This window comes from Xiphias gladius, chromosome 1 (genome assembly GCF_016859285.1).
Source record: "Xiphias gladius isolate SHS-SW01 ecotype Sanya breed wild chromosome 1, ASM1685928v1, whole genome shotgun sequence".
In the NCBI taxonomy this organism is placed as follows: domain Eukaryota; kingdom Metazoa; phylum Chordata; class Actinopteri; order Istiophoriformes; family Xiphiidae; genus Xiphias; species Xiphias gladius.
The window spans coordinates 14,088,387-14,107,045 of record NC_053400.1 but is presented as its reverse complement, the minus strand read 5'-3'; the positions used below and the strand labels follow the sequence as shown (position 1 = coordinate 14,107,045).

General features: G+C 40.4%; 1 protein-coding gene across 2 annotated transcripts in view; it reads left to right on the top strand.

Annotated features, from left to right (window-relative positions):
- Positions 1-18,659, top strand: part of spata17 (spermatogenesis associated 17) — a 42,035-nt gene that overhangs the window by 17,812 nt on the left and 5,564 nt on the right. Inside the window, exons 7-9 of one of the 2 annotated variants that reach the window (XM_040135004.1) lie at positions 4,475-4,717; positions 7,486-7,607; positions 8,453-8,561. In XM_040135004.1, coding sequence (XP_039990938.1) covers positions 4,475-4,717; positions 7,486-7,607; positions 8,453-8,534 — 447 coding nt within the window. In that variant the 3' untranslated portion in view covers positions 8,535-8,561. Of the gene's footprint in view, positions 1-4,474; positions 4,718-7,485; positions 7,635-8,452; positions 8,562-18,659 lie in introns of both variants that reach the window. The other variant, XM_040134995.1, reaches the window with a different exon arrangement.

Below are 18,659 nucleotides of genomic sequence, written 5' to 3'. Positions count from 1 at the left end.
CACTGGTCAGTGTTGATTCAGCACCACCACTACTCTCACTCTCTTTATCCCTCTCTTTCTCTCTCCTTCATGCTTGCGCATCCAGCATGGTCATCATCTGGCTCACTACCTTTCTGCCTGTAGGTATGGCATGTTCACCTAAGATGCTCATATTCACATAACTTCCAAACATTTTATTATATTATGGTGTAAGATGGCATTTAATAGAGTTTGCATTTTGTCACATAATGTTTGCTACTCCAAATGCTTTGGATTGGCCGTGTATCTATATGTTCATTGTTTTTATCATTTTATATATAACTATATTGGCTATTTTATGAATAATCAAAAAGGAAAGAAAGCAAGTAGGAAAGTTTGTCTGTTCTTCCCCACCCTTTGTCCATCTGTTTCTCTCTATCTATCTCGCTCTCTCTTTCTCTGCATATGGCAGGGGATTCTTTCCCTTCGTAGGTCTGACCTTGTCAACAGTGAATAGATGGCTCTCCCACACAGTTCATCCTTCCTCACTTCTCGGACCCCAGCCCACACACACACACACACACACACACACACACACACACACACACACACACACACACACACACACACACACACACACACACACACACACACACACACACACACACACAGCTTACCAAAAGGCCCCAAGTCCCTCTGACAGAGACAGAGAAGATGTGTTCCTAGGGTCAACATCATTGCTCTTCCCGTAGCTAGATTGGTACTTTTGGGCTTGCATGTTTGCGTATGTGTGTGTCTGTAGGAGTGGTGAGATTTAAGTTTGTGTATGTGTTTGTGTGGTGAGTATGTCCCCAGCCTTACGTTTGAGGTAGATGTGTAAGCTCACCTTTTTATTCTGACAAGGCACAAATATACAGCACCCAAAATATTCTTTCAAGGACACACAAAGTTCAATTTTTAAAGTTGAATTTATGCATGGGTAAACACTGAAACTCATATCTGTGATTAATTAAGCTATTTTAAAAGACAAGAAGACAAAGTTAATTGTAGTAGAATGTATTTCATTATTATTGATGATATATTAATGAAAAAGTGTTTCAGTTCTTGTTTGAGGGTTTTTCACCAATTCTTCCATGCAAAAGGCTTCTAGTTCTGTGAGATTCTTGGGCCAAGTTGCATGCATTGCTCTTTTGAGGTTTATTCATAGATTTTCCATGATGTTATGGTTAAGGGACTGTGAGGGCCATGGCAAAAACTTCAGCTTGTACCTCTTGAGGTCGTCCATTGTGGATTTTGAAGTACGTTTAGGATCATTATCCTGTTGTAGAAGCCATCCTCTTTTCATCTTCAGCTTTTTTTTTTAAAGACAGTTGGATGTTTGCTGGGGTACTTTTCATGAAATTCTTCACCCATTTTTCTCCAAACATCCCTTTGCTCATTGCGGCAAAAAAGTTCTATTTTTAACTTCATCAGTGCGCAGGACCTGTGTTGAAAATGCATCAGGCTTGTTTAGATGTTCCTTTACAAACTGCTGACACTGAATCTTGTAGTGAGGACACAGGAAAGGTTTTCTTTTGATGACTTTTCCATGAAGGTCATATTTGTTCAGGTATTGCTGCACAGTAGAGCAATGCACTGCAGTCAAATGGGGGTTTTGATTTGCCTCTCTAGCAATCCTACAGGCAGTTCTCTCTGAAAGTTTTCTTAACTTAACTTGACCTCTGCCATTCCTGTTAACTGCCATTTCTGGATTACATGACAAACTGAGGTGAACAGCTACCTGAAAATGCTTTGCTATCTTCTTATAGCCTTCCTCTGCTTTGTGGGAATCAATTATTTTAATTTGTCAGAGTCCTAGGCAGCTGCTTAGAGGAGACCATGGCTGCTGATTGATGGGACAGGTTTGAGTCAGAGTATTTATTAAGTTGCATCATGCTTTTCATCACTTGGCCTTTTCTAACGATGACTGTGAACAAGCCATAGCCCCAACAAGCTAATTAAGGTCTGAGACCTTGGTAAAGTTATCTAAGAGCTCAGATCTCTTAGGGTGCCCAAACATTTGTATGGTGCTCCTGTACTTTTTCCACTCCAAAATTATACATAAAAATAGTATACTAATCCCACTTAAAATGTTGAAAATAATGTTTCATCTTTACCTTGATGCTTTTTGGAGATCAGTTCATCTTTTACTCACTTACCTATTCACAGTAACGGATATTTTGACTGGGGGTGCCTTACATTTTTCATGCCACTGTAATAATGTATCAATGTGAGAAAGGCAAAATTCAACATGCATTGAAAGTGTTTGATGTTGGAGAAGTCTGCATTCGTACCTCTGCTGACTAGTCAGGAAAATTACTCTAATTTTAAGGGGTGGTCCGCCCATTGTGACCCAGTGAAAATAATGCATTAGCTCTACTGCTGGCTTCTTAAGATAGAGACCCATCAGTAAGAAATTGGCTGATATCCAGTTGTGTCTACAACCCATGGTTAAAGAAATCAGGGTCAGTGGAGTTGAATTAATTTCTCTCCGCTTATTCTGAAAAAATTGACATTTACATCAAAAGTACTCATGGCCTAATAATGAAACATTTACTAATTAACCAGTCTGTTAATATGTTATTTTAAAAAGAGTGAGGTTTGGGTCAATATAGTTGGAGCAATTTCCCACTTCTGCCCTTTCTCTCTCCTCTCTCTCCATTGTCCCAGTCTTTTAGAGTGGCCTAATAGCAAGGGATGTTATTAGCATTTAGAGTAGACAGAGGGTCCGCCTACTCAAAGCTTTGGTCTGGTAATTAACACACAGGCAAAAGGATCATTGTGATTTGAATAATTACACTTCAGAACAGGGGAGGCAAAGTTTTGTATGTGTGTACGTGTGTGTTTGTACTTTTGAACAACCTGATTCAAGTCATGTATGATGCCACATTGGAGACAGATGCACTTAACCATGTAGTATTTTTTGGTTGGACCATGACAGCGCGGCCAGCCCTGTAAACGCACATGTCCTTGACTGACTGACTGACTGACTGACTGACTGACTGACTGACTGACTGACTGATAAAATTATACCATTGGTCAGCCGGGTGCCGCGTGACTGAGCGTTGCGGTTACACCCTTGGTTGGCCGGCCGAATGTTAGAGTTTCCCAATTGGCTGTTGTTCTTTCAAAATGAATTGCTGCAAATGGTTTCTATTGTGTAATCAGGGGGGCATTTATAGGCATCTTTGCCAACTTAACGCCTTTGTCGCTAGATTTACGGACTTTATACACACCTTTCATGACTTTTCCTGACAAACGCACCAAGTGACAAATCTAGTGACCTTTTGGATAAACCTTAGATACTTTCCATAGAAGAGAGTTGCTAGTATTGCCCCACGATCGCGAGGTCTGACTTTCCCTCCACAGGCACACCTCTCTGTGCGTCTCATTCAGGTGACTGCACGACAGCTGCATAGATGTGAATGAGCTTATAACTTTCTCTGTGAGTGATCATTTTACAAGTAAATTTAGAAATAGAAATATTTAACTTATGCGTATGGTGATTTTTTCCACATTTTTGGCCACGTTACAGTCACTATTTCATAATTGTGCCATTGTCTGACAACAGAAATAGAAAAACATGTAAATGAGAACAGCTTCATAGGGAATTCAGCTGTATTAAATTACTGTATATATGAGAACAGAGAGCAGGACAGAAAAAATCAGATAAAGGGCCGTCCAACTATAAACTAGTGTTCACCTAGTCTTGTTTGTTATCTATCCATCTATCTGTGTGAAGTGCACACACTGAACTACTCTAGCCTAATATTTAACCAGGGAAAGAGCCGTTGGTTGTCCAAGAACCATGGTGTAGGCATTAGAGGTTGTGAAGATCAACAAATATGTCAGTAGGAACACAGAATGTTTAATTTCACAAAGTTTGGGTTAATATGAATAATATAAAGGGCAATAACAGGCAAAACTGTATGAACAAGTTGCGAATAAAACTGATGTTTCAAATTACCCCAGAATATGGTCCGTAATATTTTAAATGACAGTTGTTAGTTTCATTTTAAGATGTCACAGGAGGTGGACATTCTATAATTTGATGGTCCCCTTGATAAACGAAATTACTTTTTGGTTTTCCCAGCATCCAAATGGATTTTAATACATTATAGTGATTGGGGAGTTTAACACCCAGGAGGACATCTTGGTGCCTCAAAACCAATGCCACATAACTGCAATGTCCTTGGATTGAATCTGAGTGGGAACCTCTGTTGTATATCATTACTTCAGCCCTCTCTATCTTTTCTAATATTTTCAGTTGCAGTAAATTGTTATTTAAAAAAATAAGAACGTTGAATAAGACTAATATCCTCATAGCCAGTCAGAAATGCACATACGCATCTAATCATATCACATTGCTCATGCTGATACTCTGTGTCTTGCTCAGTCTCGGATTTTCTCTACAATACAGTGTTAATCTCTCTCTCTCCCTCTCTCTTTCTCTCCCTCTCCCTCTGTCTTTCTTCAGTGCCCAGGGGTCTTCAACTCTCCATTCAGGCCAGTCCCCCATGAGACAGAGCTGCTGCTGAAGCAGGTCAAGTACCAGGCCCCCACCAGACTGGCCCCCAGGGGCAGGGTTTGTCTCTTGGGTGTGCCTGACTCAACAGCCCCAAGTTTCCATGGGAGCCTTGGGTCCCAATGGATGAAAACCACTAGAACCTGCTGCTCCTCCAGGCCCATACTGCCCCCCATTACCAGTAAGAAACAGCAGGTGAGATGGTCAAAGCTAGGGCCATGAAAGACATAAATAGGTGGAGACAGATGGGAACAATATAATCGAGAAACTACAGGGACACAGACTGTAAGGGGGAAGAATGAGAAAAGAGAGGAATAGAGCGTGAGCAAGAGGTGAAAGAGAGTATTAGTTTTACAAAGTGTCATACTAATTATTAGAGCCCCCCAACATTCCCTTCTTTCCCTATGGGGGATGGATCCTGATGAAAGCAGATATCCTTTGAACCTCCTTTTAAAGAAGAATGACATCATTAAAACATGGCAGACAGCTCTCTTGGGGGCTACAGCACAGAGCCGTTTAGTGTCTGTATTTCAGTGAGTACTGTTTGTGTGACTATGTGGCTATGGGTTAATATCAAATGTTGGTGTACCACAGTGTTTATGTATAAGAACAGTGGTTCCTATGCATAGCTCTCATTTCTGCTCCTCAGCAATCAGTGTGACTTATCCAACCAGTATGATGTGTGCTGTGACAAGCACACAAGAATTTATTCGTAAATTTGATTTAATAAGGCAATCTGAAAGTAGATTTTATTATATCATATTATTTATGAATATGGCCACTTGAAGAGAATATCCAGTGTATAATATCCATCAGAAAGATAGATATAAGAAAAATTAGAAACTATGTCCTTTTGTATTTATAGGGACCTCCATGTTACCATATTAAAGCTGCATTAAAAGACAGCAACAAGGGGCATCCAACTGAATTTTTCTTTCATGCTAACCGTTGGATATTAGTCCAGTAGCCACTCCCTTTTTTCGCTTGTTAAAATGGTGAATGGTTTGAAAGTGCTGTTGAGATTTGAGTATTTTTTTAGTACAATTTATCATAGTCCAGCCTTGGGTTTGTGGCTATGTGTTGCACATGTTTCAATGTAGGTATGTGATTTTGTGCATGCATACTGTATGTGTGTGTATGTTAATGATTTGATGAGGAGCCATTTCAGCATTTGTGTTATTTACGCTCTGTAGCTCTTTATAGCAAAGTGCTTTCCCTATTATTAGTTTCTAGTAATGTAAAACATAAGTGAGCAGAAATGAGGCGTGGATTTGTCCCATTTTATTAGCTGTAATTCACACACATACACATACACACACAGGCAGCTGGCTGTAGTTAGGGTAAGTTCATTACTGGTGTCAGGAAAGTCTCCTTGTACTGACATGGAGAAGAATACATTATTTATCTATATTTATACACACTGTCTTTCTCCGTCTCTGCCTCCCTGTGTTTCTTTGTTTTGTCGCGGCCCCCCTCAGCCCCCCATTTGTGATAACTATCTGGTGGTGATGGATAAGGTTGAGGTGCTGGCTGTGGAAGTGGTCAGGCCGGGCCACCGATCCCGTGGCGATAGGAGCAAGGACAGGGTCCCTGTCCCTCCCTCTATCTCTCCCCCCTGATCCTCCCTCCTTTTTTAACACCAAACAACAACTGAAGGTCACCTCAAACAAAGCAACAATATTTAAATTAATGTGCACTACACAAAGTTTACAGATCACTCTAAGAAAAGAGCATATACACTTCCACAAGTTACAAAGTAATGCATGATTAGAGGATGCAGTTTGTTGTTCTTCCCAAAACACTTTCAAATATTTATTGGGTATTTGTAACTGAAAAATGTCTTTGCATGTAGGATTGTTAGCATTTCACACAAAACTACTAATGGATAGTGAAAACAGCATCACTGCTAATTGTCAAAAACTAGAAAGAGTAAACACAATATATTGTTGAGTTGGGCTATTGCATTTATGTAACACTTATGTCAAATGTCAGTGGAAATGTCCTCCCCTTTCCATGTTCCGCATGTATTCCTTGTCTTTAGTGCAACTGTGCGACAATCATGATGAAGTCTTAAGGGGATGTGAAGTCTTAAGGGATGCAAGGGGGGAAAAGAGGTCATGCGTTGAATGGAACAAAAACTTGTTGCTAAAAATGACACTTCTTTGTCTTTGCAACTTTGATATGGCGGTTTGATGCTATACATTTTATACAACTACAATTGAAGAACTCAAAAAAGAATTAAAGATGATGATGATGTTCTTTTATCTTTGTATTTTTACTATAAAAAGAGCAAAACCAACAATGAATTTAATCTGTTAGAACCTTGTATAATTTATGCCTCCATTTTATAGCACTTCATTGTTGTCATCCATTTTTAAAAACACATAAAAAGGTGCTGTCTCAGTGGGTTACATATGGCTTCATTGTTGTCATATGTGTTAATTTTTAAGCATTAAGTAAAATACTTAATGCTTCAAAAATGATTTCCTTAATAGCTAAAAGAGACCATTAAAATGAGAATAAAGGATATTATCATTGGGAATGGGAAAATAAAACCTGATTAAACCACATGTTTCACTGTTTGATGTTTGATGTTGCTAGTCAGACAAGATAATAGAAATACAGCTGAATGTGTATGTTTTTCCTCTCTTTTCTCCATCTTGCTCTCTCTTTGTTCTTTCTCCTCCCTCTCTGCATCCCTCCCCTTTACTCTGACATGCTTAGTTTTACTCTTTCTCTCTCCAGATATAATTTTCTTGACTCTCTGCTTCGCTCTTGGTCTCTGTGTCACAGGAGGAGAGATGAAGTGGATTAGCCTCTGGTTTAAGCAGTAAGCCATCACTACCTGTGGGAGAGGGATCAGAGAGAGAAAGAGGCGGGGTCTGAAACAGAAGGATACAATGATCATCATCTGATTCTTGCGCCTGTCTCTGTGTGTGTTTGTGTGGTTGTGGTTATTCCAGGGTCTGTTCAGATCGCCGGGGGAAGTGTGGAGGCAGCGTGTGCGTTGTCCTGACCTGACATTGCGTCTGCAGAACTCTCACACACACCTGGAGGAGGCCCAGAATCAGTTAAAACAACACAAGTCCGTAAGACTCTGCAGTGGCACACTGTGAGAACATTTTAAACACATACAGGCACGCAAAAACAAACTCACACACATGATTAGACTATAAAAGCATTCTCATATACACTTACAAATGCATGGACATAAACCAGAAGTGTTTCGTAAAAGCTTTTGTTTAATTATACAGTTTTTTTCTGTCATATAGATACAGCAAGTCATAAATGCTTGTGAACAGATACAAGAGTGGGGACGTATATTGTATGAACGCAATATATTCACAGGCAAATTGACGCAACATTAAGTAGCAAATGGACATATCCTTATTATGAAAACTAATGGGTGTATGCCAGGGGATTATTTTAAGACTGCTTCGTACTGTTTTTTTTAACTGTGTCAGTCTCTCCCTGCTTTATTTCAAGGCTTGCTTTAGTTTTAATTAGGGACCGTGCATGTGTATGTGTGTGTGTCTTTACTAAAACACTTGACTATAACCTTATTACCATTCAGAGGCTAATCTGCTCAGTTGTGTGTGTGTGTGTGTGTGTGAAGTACTGTTATTAACCCTCTATTTGATCTGTCTCACACAATAATTTCCATGACTGCAGTATAAAAGACCACCCAGTTTTCTTTCCACTACAACCTTTTTCAGCCCTTCGTCTCACTCATTTTATAAAGGAATTTGCACATCTGTCTCTTAACCCTGTGTCCTGCTGATGTCTTTTATGTTTTTTTTGTGCTTGCTACATTTTCTGCATTATGAATTCATGCTCTGCCTAATGACTGTTTGATGACTAACTTGAGCTGAACTTCAACCTTTATGTCATTTAACTTTTTGTTGTTGTTTCTTGCCATTTGCCAACCAGAGGAACAGGAAGTAAGTTCCACTGTCTGAGGCACAGCAGCAATTCGTTCGCACAACCAGCCTGCGCCAAGAGCTTCCAATAGTAGATTACACTCTGCCTCCAAGAGGAGGTAGGTTGAAAACTACAAACACAAACGTTTTTATTATTCTTATTATTATTGTTGTTGTTGTTATACATTTGGTTAACGGGTATACCAACTGTTTACCTAAATGAAGTCATCATTAGAGTCCGCATACCCACCTACTCCACACTGTGAGGAGATGCATAGCTGATGAATGTTACCTTTCCTGCCTGGTCTTCACACACACAATCCATCAAGGTGAAAAAAACCACACTTTCCAAACCACTTTCAGACACAAGCTCTATGTGTTATACAAGGGTAATGTAGATGTGGTAAACATGCATAAGACCCATTTATACCTGACAGCTGTCACATATGGTCAACATTGTTAACCAAAGACTTAGTGAAGCCAAAACATTATGGCTGAAAAAACACAATGTAACTGTGTGGACAGAGGTTTTTTTTATTTTTTTTATTTATTTTTTTTATTGGTTACCTCATGTTAACAATCAAGAGTCACTTCTGACTCTTGATTGTACAGTTTGGGTTGTTGAGTCCAGAGACTGAGAGGAGCTAAATTCATTGTTCAAAGGGAAGGAACTAGTATCTGCTACAGGTTTATAGTGAATATAGAATAATAGTGATCATGCCGTTATTATAGATACCCATTTTCACCTTTTCATGTCAAAGTCAATCAGTGTCAAACCTACATTAAACCCAGGTCTGGAACTTGGTCATGGGGCCAGCTCAGACATCACATTTCAACCCAAGGCAGACTGATGGCAGTTGTGGTTTTATCCTGGGGTTGCCTGGGTTTCGGTCCGAAAGGTATAATTCTCCGCTAAAAGAAAAGAGGAAACAGTAAAGCAGTACAGCCTAACCCTTTCAACTTGAGTTGCACAAATTTGTCAAAAGTGACAGCAATTTAATAAATCGCCGCTCTCCATCACACGCATATGCACACCCACCCACACACATATACACAATTCCCAGTTATGCCCTCCACTGCCCCCTCTCCATGTATACGTAAATGAGGTATATGCATGGGTGTGTGTGTGTGAGTAAGTTAGAGATAGAATGTGTGTGCGTGGGCCCTGCAGTCTGGTCCAGGCATTAGGTAATTGACTGTGTCTTTGCTCAAGGCCTTTCATGGATCAACGTCCTTTATTAGCTCACTTCCCAGCACACACACACACACACACACACACACACACACACACACACACACACACACACACACACACACACACACACACATATATACGTGCACAAACACACGAAGTTCCCAGCAGCTCCACCCCAACCTCTTACCCCCCACCACCAGCACCCAAACCCAATTGCCTGGAAACGAGGAGTGAAACGAGAGAGAGAGTGAAGAGCAAGGGAAGGAGGAGAGAGCAGCTACAGGGGAATGAACTAACACGGCCCCAGGAAGTGGAGATAAATAAGTATGGGGAGTGAGTGGGCGGGTGAATGGGGTCTCCCGCAGCTGACAACAGAGGTTGGGGGAGTAGGTTCGGTTTTGCTCGATGCATCTATGCAGTATTTGTTTTATATTGATGGAATGCTTGTAAGGTCTTTGTGTTTGAGAAATAGTGTTAAATGGAAATTTTCACTACTGCCACCAAAATTGAAGCCGGCAGGGATAATTTGGCTCACCATTAGAATTAGAAATAATTTTCTAATTTTGCAGATGTGTGCATGTAGAGTGAGAGACACTGTCCTGTGAAAAACAAGCCCATAATTTGTCTGATCAAGCAGCTTATTATGACCCATAGTTAGGTTTTATTGTTATTGTTTATTGACGAAAGTTCTCTAAACTTAAGGAAGTACTTATTTAAACCCAAACCATGATCTTTCCCTAAACCTAACCAAGTCTTTTTTTTTTTTTTTTCCTAAACCTAACCAAACCGCCACCAAATCCATTAACTGTGTTTGGTCAAGTAAACATGATGGCAAATGTCCTGTACGCTGCCGATGAAACACTTCATGTGTTTATTATTGTAAACATGACGACTATATTATCATTAAAAATAGTCACAACTTCTGTCCTATGTAGGATTCAGTAGAAGATTTAGATTTGTTATTTTAGGCCTGAATTCAGCCTTTAAGCCTAATTCAAGGCCTTTCCACTCAAAGTCTGACACAAATTTATGAGTTGGAAAACAAATAAACAAACAAGCAAGCAAACAAAAAAACGAGAATTGAGAATTAAATAACAATTCTTACACACATGAACCTTGATAGTTCGTCAGGTTTTAGGACTTGTTGGGTGAGATTACATCCTAACCATCATGCAGACATTTGCATTGAATTATAGGCCACAAGTCAAAGCATCAGCCATCAGTGAACCTTATTTGCAACAAAACAAAGAAAAAAAAACGAAGAAAAAATATGCTTTACTGTACGTCATGGCTGGAAAGTATTATGATATATATTGTGAAATGAATGAAATCTGCCGACTGGTACTGATTTTGACATACTGTTTGATGTCATCACGTCATCCCCCCATGCTTTTTGGGAAAGCATAAGATAGAAACAATACTGGGATCTGCTTATTAAAACATTCTTCTGCATCACCTCTAGAGGTCAAAAATTGCTACACAATATCAGTAAGTAATGTTAGATTTGTCTAAGTTTCCATTTTACGGAGTAAAGATACATTTGCTGTAGATAATGTATTTTCAGATGTTTCTACTTTTTTCTTTCTTCAACAGAAATTGTCAAATACAATAAATTCAACCAAAAACTAAACTGTAACAAACTGAGCCATTACTTCGCTTCATAGCCCCAACTCTCCATGTGTATCCAGTTTTTCTTACCAGACTGTACTAAAGCATTGCACTGCCTCATACCTGTAGTGCAGTTTTTCATATGTGTAGTGTGATGTGTATGTGTCTGTACGTGCATGTTTGTGCACATACAGCTATTCTTGATTATCCAAGTGTCTCCCTGATCAATGCTGCAAACTGACATGTTCTTACTTGACACAACATATTTGCCTAAACATCTGCAAACACATACACAAAACTGAACGTACGAACAACCCCACCATCCCTCACTCCCCCATGCTGGCTTAACTTGACTTCTCTTTTCTCTGTGATAACTCTGCTACTGCGTAGGAAGTTGTTGAAGAAGATAATAAAGATACTGCTGCCTGCTCTCAGCTCAGTCATGTCATGCTGCTGTCACTCAGACATCATCAGACTTCAGATTTCCCCCTTCTCGTCTCCCTGTCTGTCGCGCCATCTTTCTGCAGTCCTCTCTACATCTATTTACTCTCTCTCTCTTCTCTCTCTCTGGTAATTAGTGCATTAGTCCTATCGTTGGCATCACCCCCAGCTACAGCAGCAGCCAGCAGAGTTTCTTGTCACAGCTCAGCAGGCCAATGGGGTGGACAGCTCAACCCTGGTACTCATCATCTTCAAACCGTGCCCAGCCAGCCTCCCCCCAGCGACATTATCTAGCTATGTTATCCAGCCATGCTCCTAATTATTTTTAAGCCCAGCCACAGCCCTCTCACCCAGCCTCTGTCACATTACCTAGCCTTGCTTGTAATCATCACCTTAAGCTGTACTTCAGGCCCCTGCACAGCCCAAAGCCTCATCATTAACACAGCCTAGTTTTTCCCTAGTTCCAGACCATAGCTCTCTGACTTGACCATCACAGCTCTTGGCAGTATGTACACAGCATCCCCAGTTCTAACCAAGCCCTAGAAATAGCCCATGACTTCTGGACCTTTATTTACCTTAGCCATCTGTGTCACAGTAAGAACTTCCATCAATGCAAATGTGGCCCAGCCTGTCAGGATACACACACATTCACACATAATCACACCACCTCTCCAGAAACCCAATGGCCCCTGGCCTAGGCCACGGGGGGCTGTCTAATGGTTGGCCTTTTCTCCAGCTTCTATGTGGCCTTGCCTTGGCTTCCCAGTTCCCCACTAAAGATTAGCTTCATAGACCTCAGACCATCCTCCGCAGCTCTGTCCTTTTTTCATTCACATCCCTCATCAACAGTCTGAAAATCAGAGCTCTCCTCACGAATTTTAGCTCCCAACTTTGCTGTTTTTGTCTTATAACCCTGTCATACTAACACAGTGATGCTGGGTAACTTAGACATGTGGTCAACTTAAATAGTTCAACATGCATTATCTGACTTGGCTTTGTAATCCTCCCCCGGGCCAGGGTGGAATGTGGGTCTCACACTATGCAGCTTTGGTTAACAGGTGTTTCTATCTGGGATGGGAAATAAGTTTAAGATTGTGACAGTTAACTGACATGTAACTGATTAGTCTAAAAAGTGAAATTTAGGTAAGTACCTAAGCGATAAAGAGAAATCTTGAGGGAGTGGATGAGTAACAGGATGCGAATATAGAATATGTGTGAGAGAGAAACATATCTTTATTTGGTATTGATTTTACATAAATTGGCCTTAAGTCTGTGCAATTCTATGATTCAACAATACTGTATTTGGACAACACTGATAACCAGATATTAACCTATGACAGCAGTCTAATATGAATTGGTCAAATATGTTGAGGCAAGTTGAACGTATTGAGAATTACTCATCAAATGCAGACTTTGTTTTTGATGATTTAGGGTCAGTTAACCATTGTAACAGGAAACACTGGAACTTCTGTGTGTCCTATAGCTCATACTGATTGTGTTCTCTCTCTGCCACTTTCTACAATATCATTATGTTATTGTTTTAAATCATTCTGAATGGCTTAGAGGACAGTGCTGTATTAAGGTAAGCAAATTTCTCACTCCACGATGGCAAGAATGTGAAATACTTTATGAATTGTTTCAGTGAGTGAACAGTGCCTGAACCTCTTAAAGTTGGAAAGTTTAATGCAGCCAGAACTGTAATGTTCATTGTAAGAGAAAATACTCAAAGGTTTTTTAACTTATCTACTAGGTAAATGCACCAGCAAATACTAATTTCAAATGCAGATATGGGAAAGCCCTCTCTGTCCATGATAATTTTGTGGTTGTGTTATTAGCCGTGTCACCAGCAGTACTGCCTGTAACCATAGAGGATAGCTAATTAGGAGGCTACGTGCTAATCAAGTACACTACAGTGAGTGGTCACGTCTGTGTCCGTCTGCGCTCTAAGCCTTTCTTTCCCCTCACATTAGACTGACATTCGTCACAACTTTCAAAAGCTACTATTGGAGCACAACCAACACACACTGATACACACGAGAACACACGTTTGCACAGGCAACCCTGCTTTCCTGAATACATGCAAATAGACATATACTGTATAATCACATGTATACACATGAATACATGCATATAGACAGACCAATGCTGATAGCCTACCCACATACCCTTTATTGTTGCCCCAGTATTGTCATTGTTACCTCCTCTTGCCACAACACACACTCAAACACACACCCACACCATAATCTCCTCCCAGCTACTCTGGTGTGGCTTTATGATTGTCATTATTGTGTTGTGGGTACAAAGCTTCAGGCAACGGGGACAGGAAAACTGTGTCTACACACATACACACACACACTGGCTCACTCTTAATGGCCTCAAACGTAATATATCACTATGATGCATACAACTGCTGCATGAGGAATCTTTTTAATGAGAACAGCATTCATTAGCAATTAATACCTTAACTGAAATAGGCCAAGAGTAGAGACAATGGAATTAGGTGAAGCAGGGGCAACAAATGTGTTAGCCAGTATGTGTCCACCTTTTATGTGTGTGTCTGTATATGTATTATGTTATCATGTCCATCCATCTATCCAGCTCTGCTGCATTAGTGTCCAGGTTACTGCAGTGAGAGAGAAAGAACGCTAATTCTCCATAACCATTTTACGGCATGTGTAAAACTCTGAAGCCCCTTCATTTGCACAGCGGTAAAACATTCCCCCTGCCACACTCCTTCCTACTCAGGACCTCAGATTTATCAATTAGCCTGACACTTCGCTTCCATTACGGTGCCATTTTGCACTGCTAGGCCTGCATACAGAGTAACGATGAGGGCCGAGTGCACACAGCATGATATTAAATGGACAGTCTCAATTATATGAGCAATCATATTTTGGTGTGACTTAAGAAATTAAATGACATTAGACATTATTATTTATGTTCAAAGCTGTTGGACCCGACTTGACCAGATTAACTTGGGTCACTTCAGACCAATTTTTTTAACTTAATTGTATGAATTTGTGTCAAGCACCTGTTTAAAACTAATAAATATAAAAGGTGATGGCAAATTATCATTAAAAATAGTCACAACTTTTGTCCTGTGTAGGATTCAGTAGGTTCAGACGGTTTAGATTTGTTTGTTTTTTTTAGGCCTGAACTCAACCTTAAAGCCTAATTCAAGGCCTTTCTACTCCAAGTCTGACACAAATTTATAAGTTGGATCATAAATAAAAAACAACAAAAAAAGAATTGAGAATGAAATCATTTTTACACACAGGAACCTTAAAAGGTGGTGTGTTTTAAAGTAATTCTAAAGTAATCTTTTAGTGTTTACTCTAATTGGCAGTAGTGATGCTGTGACCATTAATAGAGTACAGCTAAGAGTACAGCTAAGAGTTAAAGCTAGACACTTAAATTCTCTCAGCCAGAGAAATTTAACAAATCTTTAATTATAACATGAGGCAAGGGAGACTCAAGTACTAAAATTCAGCAGAAATAAAGCGAGTGAAATGCAGTGCATGAAAATTATTATAAAATTAATTATTATTATTGTTTGTTGTACTTTGGTTCTCTTGATACAATTACCAAGACAACACAACCACAAGAAGGGTAAAATGCAGTTTAAAACTCTTTATAACACTTATGTTGCATTAAAATACAAAGATAGAGATAGCATCAGTAGTGATCCACTTTATTTGCAGTGAGCTGGTGTCAGTCTTAGTGCATCTTGCTGGATACCTGAGTTCTCCAAAATCCAAACAAAGTAATTGTATGATAGCATATACGTATGGCCATTATAGAAAAAGTGTTATTTCAGGGAACACAGCAATAAGCCCAGACAAAAACTGAAGATCATACTGTATAGAATACTTTGTCATCATGGTTATTCTGAGGCCAAGGTTCAAGGTTCTTTATTTGTCACATGCACAGAAATACAGAGTAAAACATGCAGAGAAGTGAAAGTGATTGCTCAGTTACTGTGTAAGAATATCAGGGGGATCAGATAAAATAGAGTAAAATAAGTAAAAACCATATGCATGCCTATACATACATACCAACAATTATGCATACAAATTTTACCAATCATATTAATCTAACAGTATTTACAGCTAAAGTGACCTGGTGTGCAAGTGAAAGAGACAGTGGTAGAAACAAACAGACAGTATTATAGTATTGTAGATAGTTGCAGATTTCCTCTCCATATGTACACGGGTGTAAGAGAAAGCAGGCAGACAAACAGGATAAGGATGTCTGTGCTTTAATGGACCGCCTGTCCCTGTATAGATATGCTCCACTGAACCATACTGTATGTAGTGTGGTATAATCACTGCCTATCTCTGTCTCTATCTATCTCCTGCCATCACTCTTTTCCTTCGCTGTCTTGTTTATTTGCACTCTTGTTCTCTTTTTTCTGCCTCCATCTGCAGTACCTAGCTGCAACTTTTTTCAGCCCTTGACCCCCACCCTGTTTCTCTCACACTCTGTGTGTGTCTGTGTGTGTGTGTGTGTGTGTGTGTGTGTGTGTGTTTGTGTGTGTGTGTGTGTGTGTGTGTGTGTGTGTGCGTGCGTGCGTGCGTGCGTGCGTGCGTTCAGTCAAATAGCTGAATGCACAATACTCATACACAGACGCACACAGACTTACTTGAGGAACATGACAGCCCTCTCATACAGCAGTGTGTTGGTGATAGAAGTCATCACCGGCTGTGAAATGCAAATGGATCTGATGAAGCTACGGTGAAGACAGAGAGATGATACAGCAGACAGGATACATAAGTCTCTTTTAAACTGAGGTTTCACTATACTGCCATTAAGCAGACCCCTCAGTATTCTGCCTTTGCTTGTTTACACTCAACCAAACAAAGCCGGCATAACGCAGCCCCAGTGTGGTATTTTAGATAGTATGCTGGCATTGCGTATTCAGAGGCATGACTTGTAACACAACAGCGTTTGCATCAGTCCCACCATGCCGTCTTTCCCTTTTATAAAAATAGCGATTTGGCTCTCTGACTGCCGCCGCTGCCGGCTTAAAGGTTGAACAACGTGCCCCCCCCTCCCCAATCAACACACAAACACACACACACACACATTCCGTGTTCGTACCTGTTATGCAGAAAGGCGAGGCGGAATAAAGTTGCAACATTTCCGCCTTGACCACGCGGTATAAAAGTGGCTATGGACTTAAATGTGTTTTTTGCCATTGTAAAAGCTAAAGAATACATTTTCGAATCACAGATGTGTTTTCGTTCTCTCACGTTGCCTGTGTGTGCTCACTGTTCTGTTTGTCCTGAGGAAACCTTTTCCATTGTTTTACTCTAAACTCCTTTTAGAATTCTTGATAATGAGATTCCCACTCATTCTTTTATCTGTCTACCTTATCTGTGTATCAGTTTTGACACTGTGTGTGGGAACCTTGTCTTTCCAATGTGTATATGTTCGTGTTTTGCATGCTTCGATTTGTACACTTGGTAAGCAGTCGGATGTTTATGTGAAACCCACACCTTTACATATGCTATTAAACGGTTGATGTATGGGCATGTGTGTATCTGTGCAATTGTTTGTGTCTGTGTGTGTCTTATTACAGGCTCATATGCTCACTAGCCATCACAAGGAGTGTGTGGGGGGGTTGGGGTGGCAATGGGACCTGGAAAGGGAAGCAATCACAAACACTTAAACCTGCAAATGGCCTTGATGTCCTGTGCTAAGCAGCCTGTGTTGACTGATGAGCCTGTTAACCCTGGCTGAAACAACTCCAGCACAGGGGATTAGACAGCAACGCTGGTCCCGGCTGTTCCTGGCCCATTTTGCATGGGAATTGTGCATATTTAATCTAAGGTGTGCTGAGGTGCAAAGACGAGCCCCCCTCTTCCCCCTTTCTCATTATAGATGTGTAATAGCACCCTGAGGCAGGGGGGCCTTAATTCACCAGCCCCAGCCCCAGCCCCAGTCTTAATCTTACCCTCAGTATCAGCCTCCACCTTCCCCCAGTACCAACTATCAACCCAAATCAAAGTCCTAGTCCCAACCCTCTTCCCAATCTTTGTCTCTCCTAGTCCTTTCCTACTCTATGCCTTAAGGTGCCAGTACGCTTCAGCCAAAGTGCCGATCAGATGATTAGACGGTGTCCGTAGGCACTTTTCTGCCTCTGATGTCAGCACTGGGAGGCTGCATCTGACAATTTTTATAAATTTGCGAAACTGATAACCCGACAAACATGACCACCTCACAAATCATTTGGCCATAAAATTCTGTCACTTCTCATGTGTACAAGCTTGTGCAACACTATGAATACATTCAAGGAAACATTGTCCAAAATTACAGCTTTTTGTCCCATCTTTTAGCGTGGCCATTTGGAACTGCTATTTACCCTTTTGCCTCCAGATGTGTTTGTTTCAAGAATACTCTAGCCTTTAGCCTGGCCTAAGAAATGTGATTCAGACCTGAAATGTAATGCTGTTGAAGTAGCAGAGAGGTACATCCCAATCAAAAACTGTGACTAGATCTGCTCATAACATTGTTTATAAAAAGAAGACAAAATGAAAATGCAATCTTTTGCAGACAAACACAATCATCCATACACCCTTGGTTTTGGTGCTAGCTCTGTTCTCGCTTCCAGGTTTGCAACCAAATCCTCTCCATGTTGCACTTGCAGCACATTTACTGCTGGGGCTTTACAATATACCCTGCTTTTTCAGAAACTGGCATTTGTTGGAAGATAGTGGATAAATTGCGTAGACAGCAGAGGTTTGGTAAGTAAAAATGGAGCGGTATTTGGACCCTCTTCATTTATGGTGCTGTGGACAGGTTCACATGGTAGATGCATTTTTGGAATGGTGAGGGATGACTGTTTTCTCATTATTAATAACTTTGTCACCATAGCCAGACACTTGCCAAATGTAGCCCCTCATTCCTTTGGTATCCTCGTCTGGAGTTGCTGCTGCTTTTTGTTTAAATGGTTTCCCTCTTTGTTTCTTCC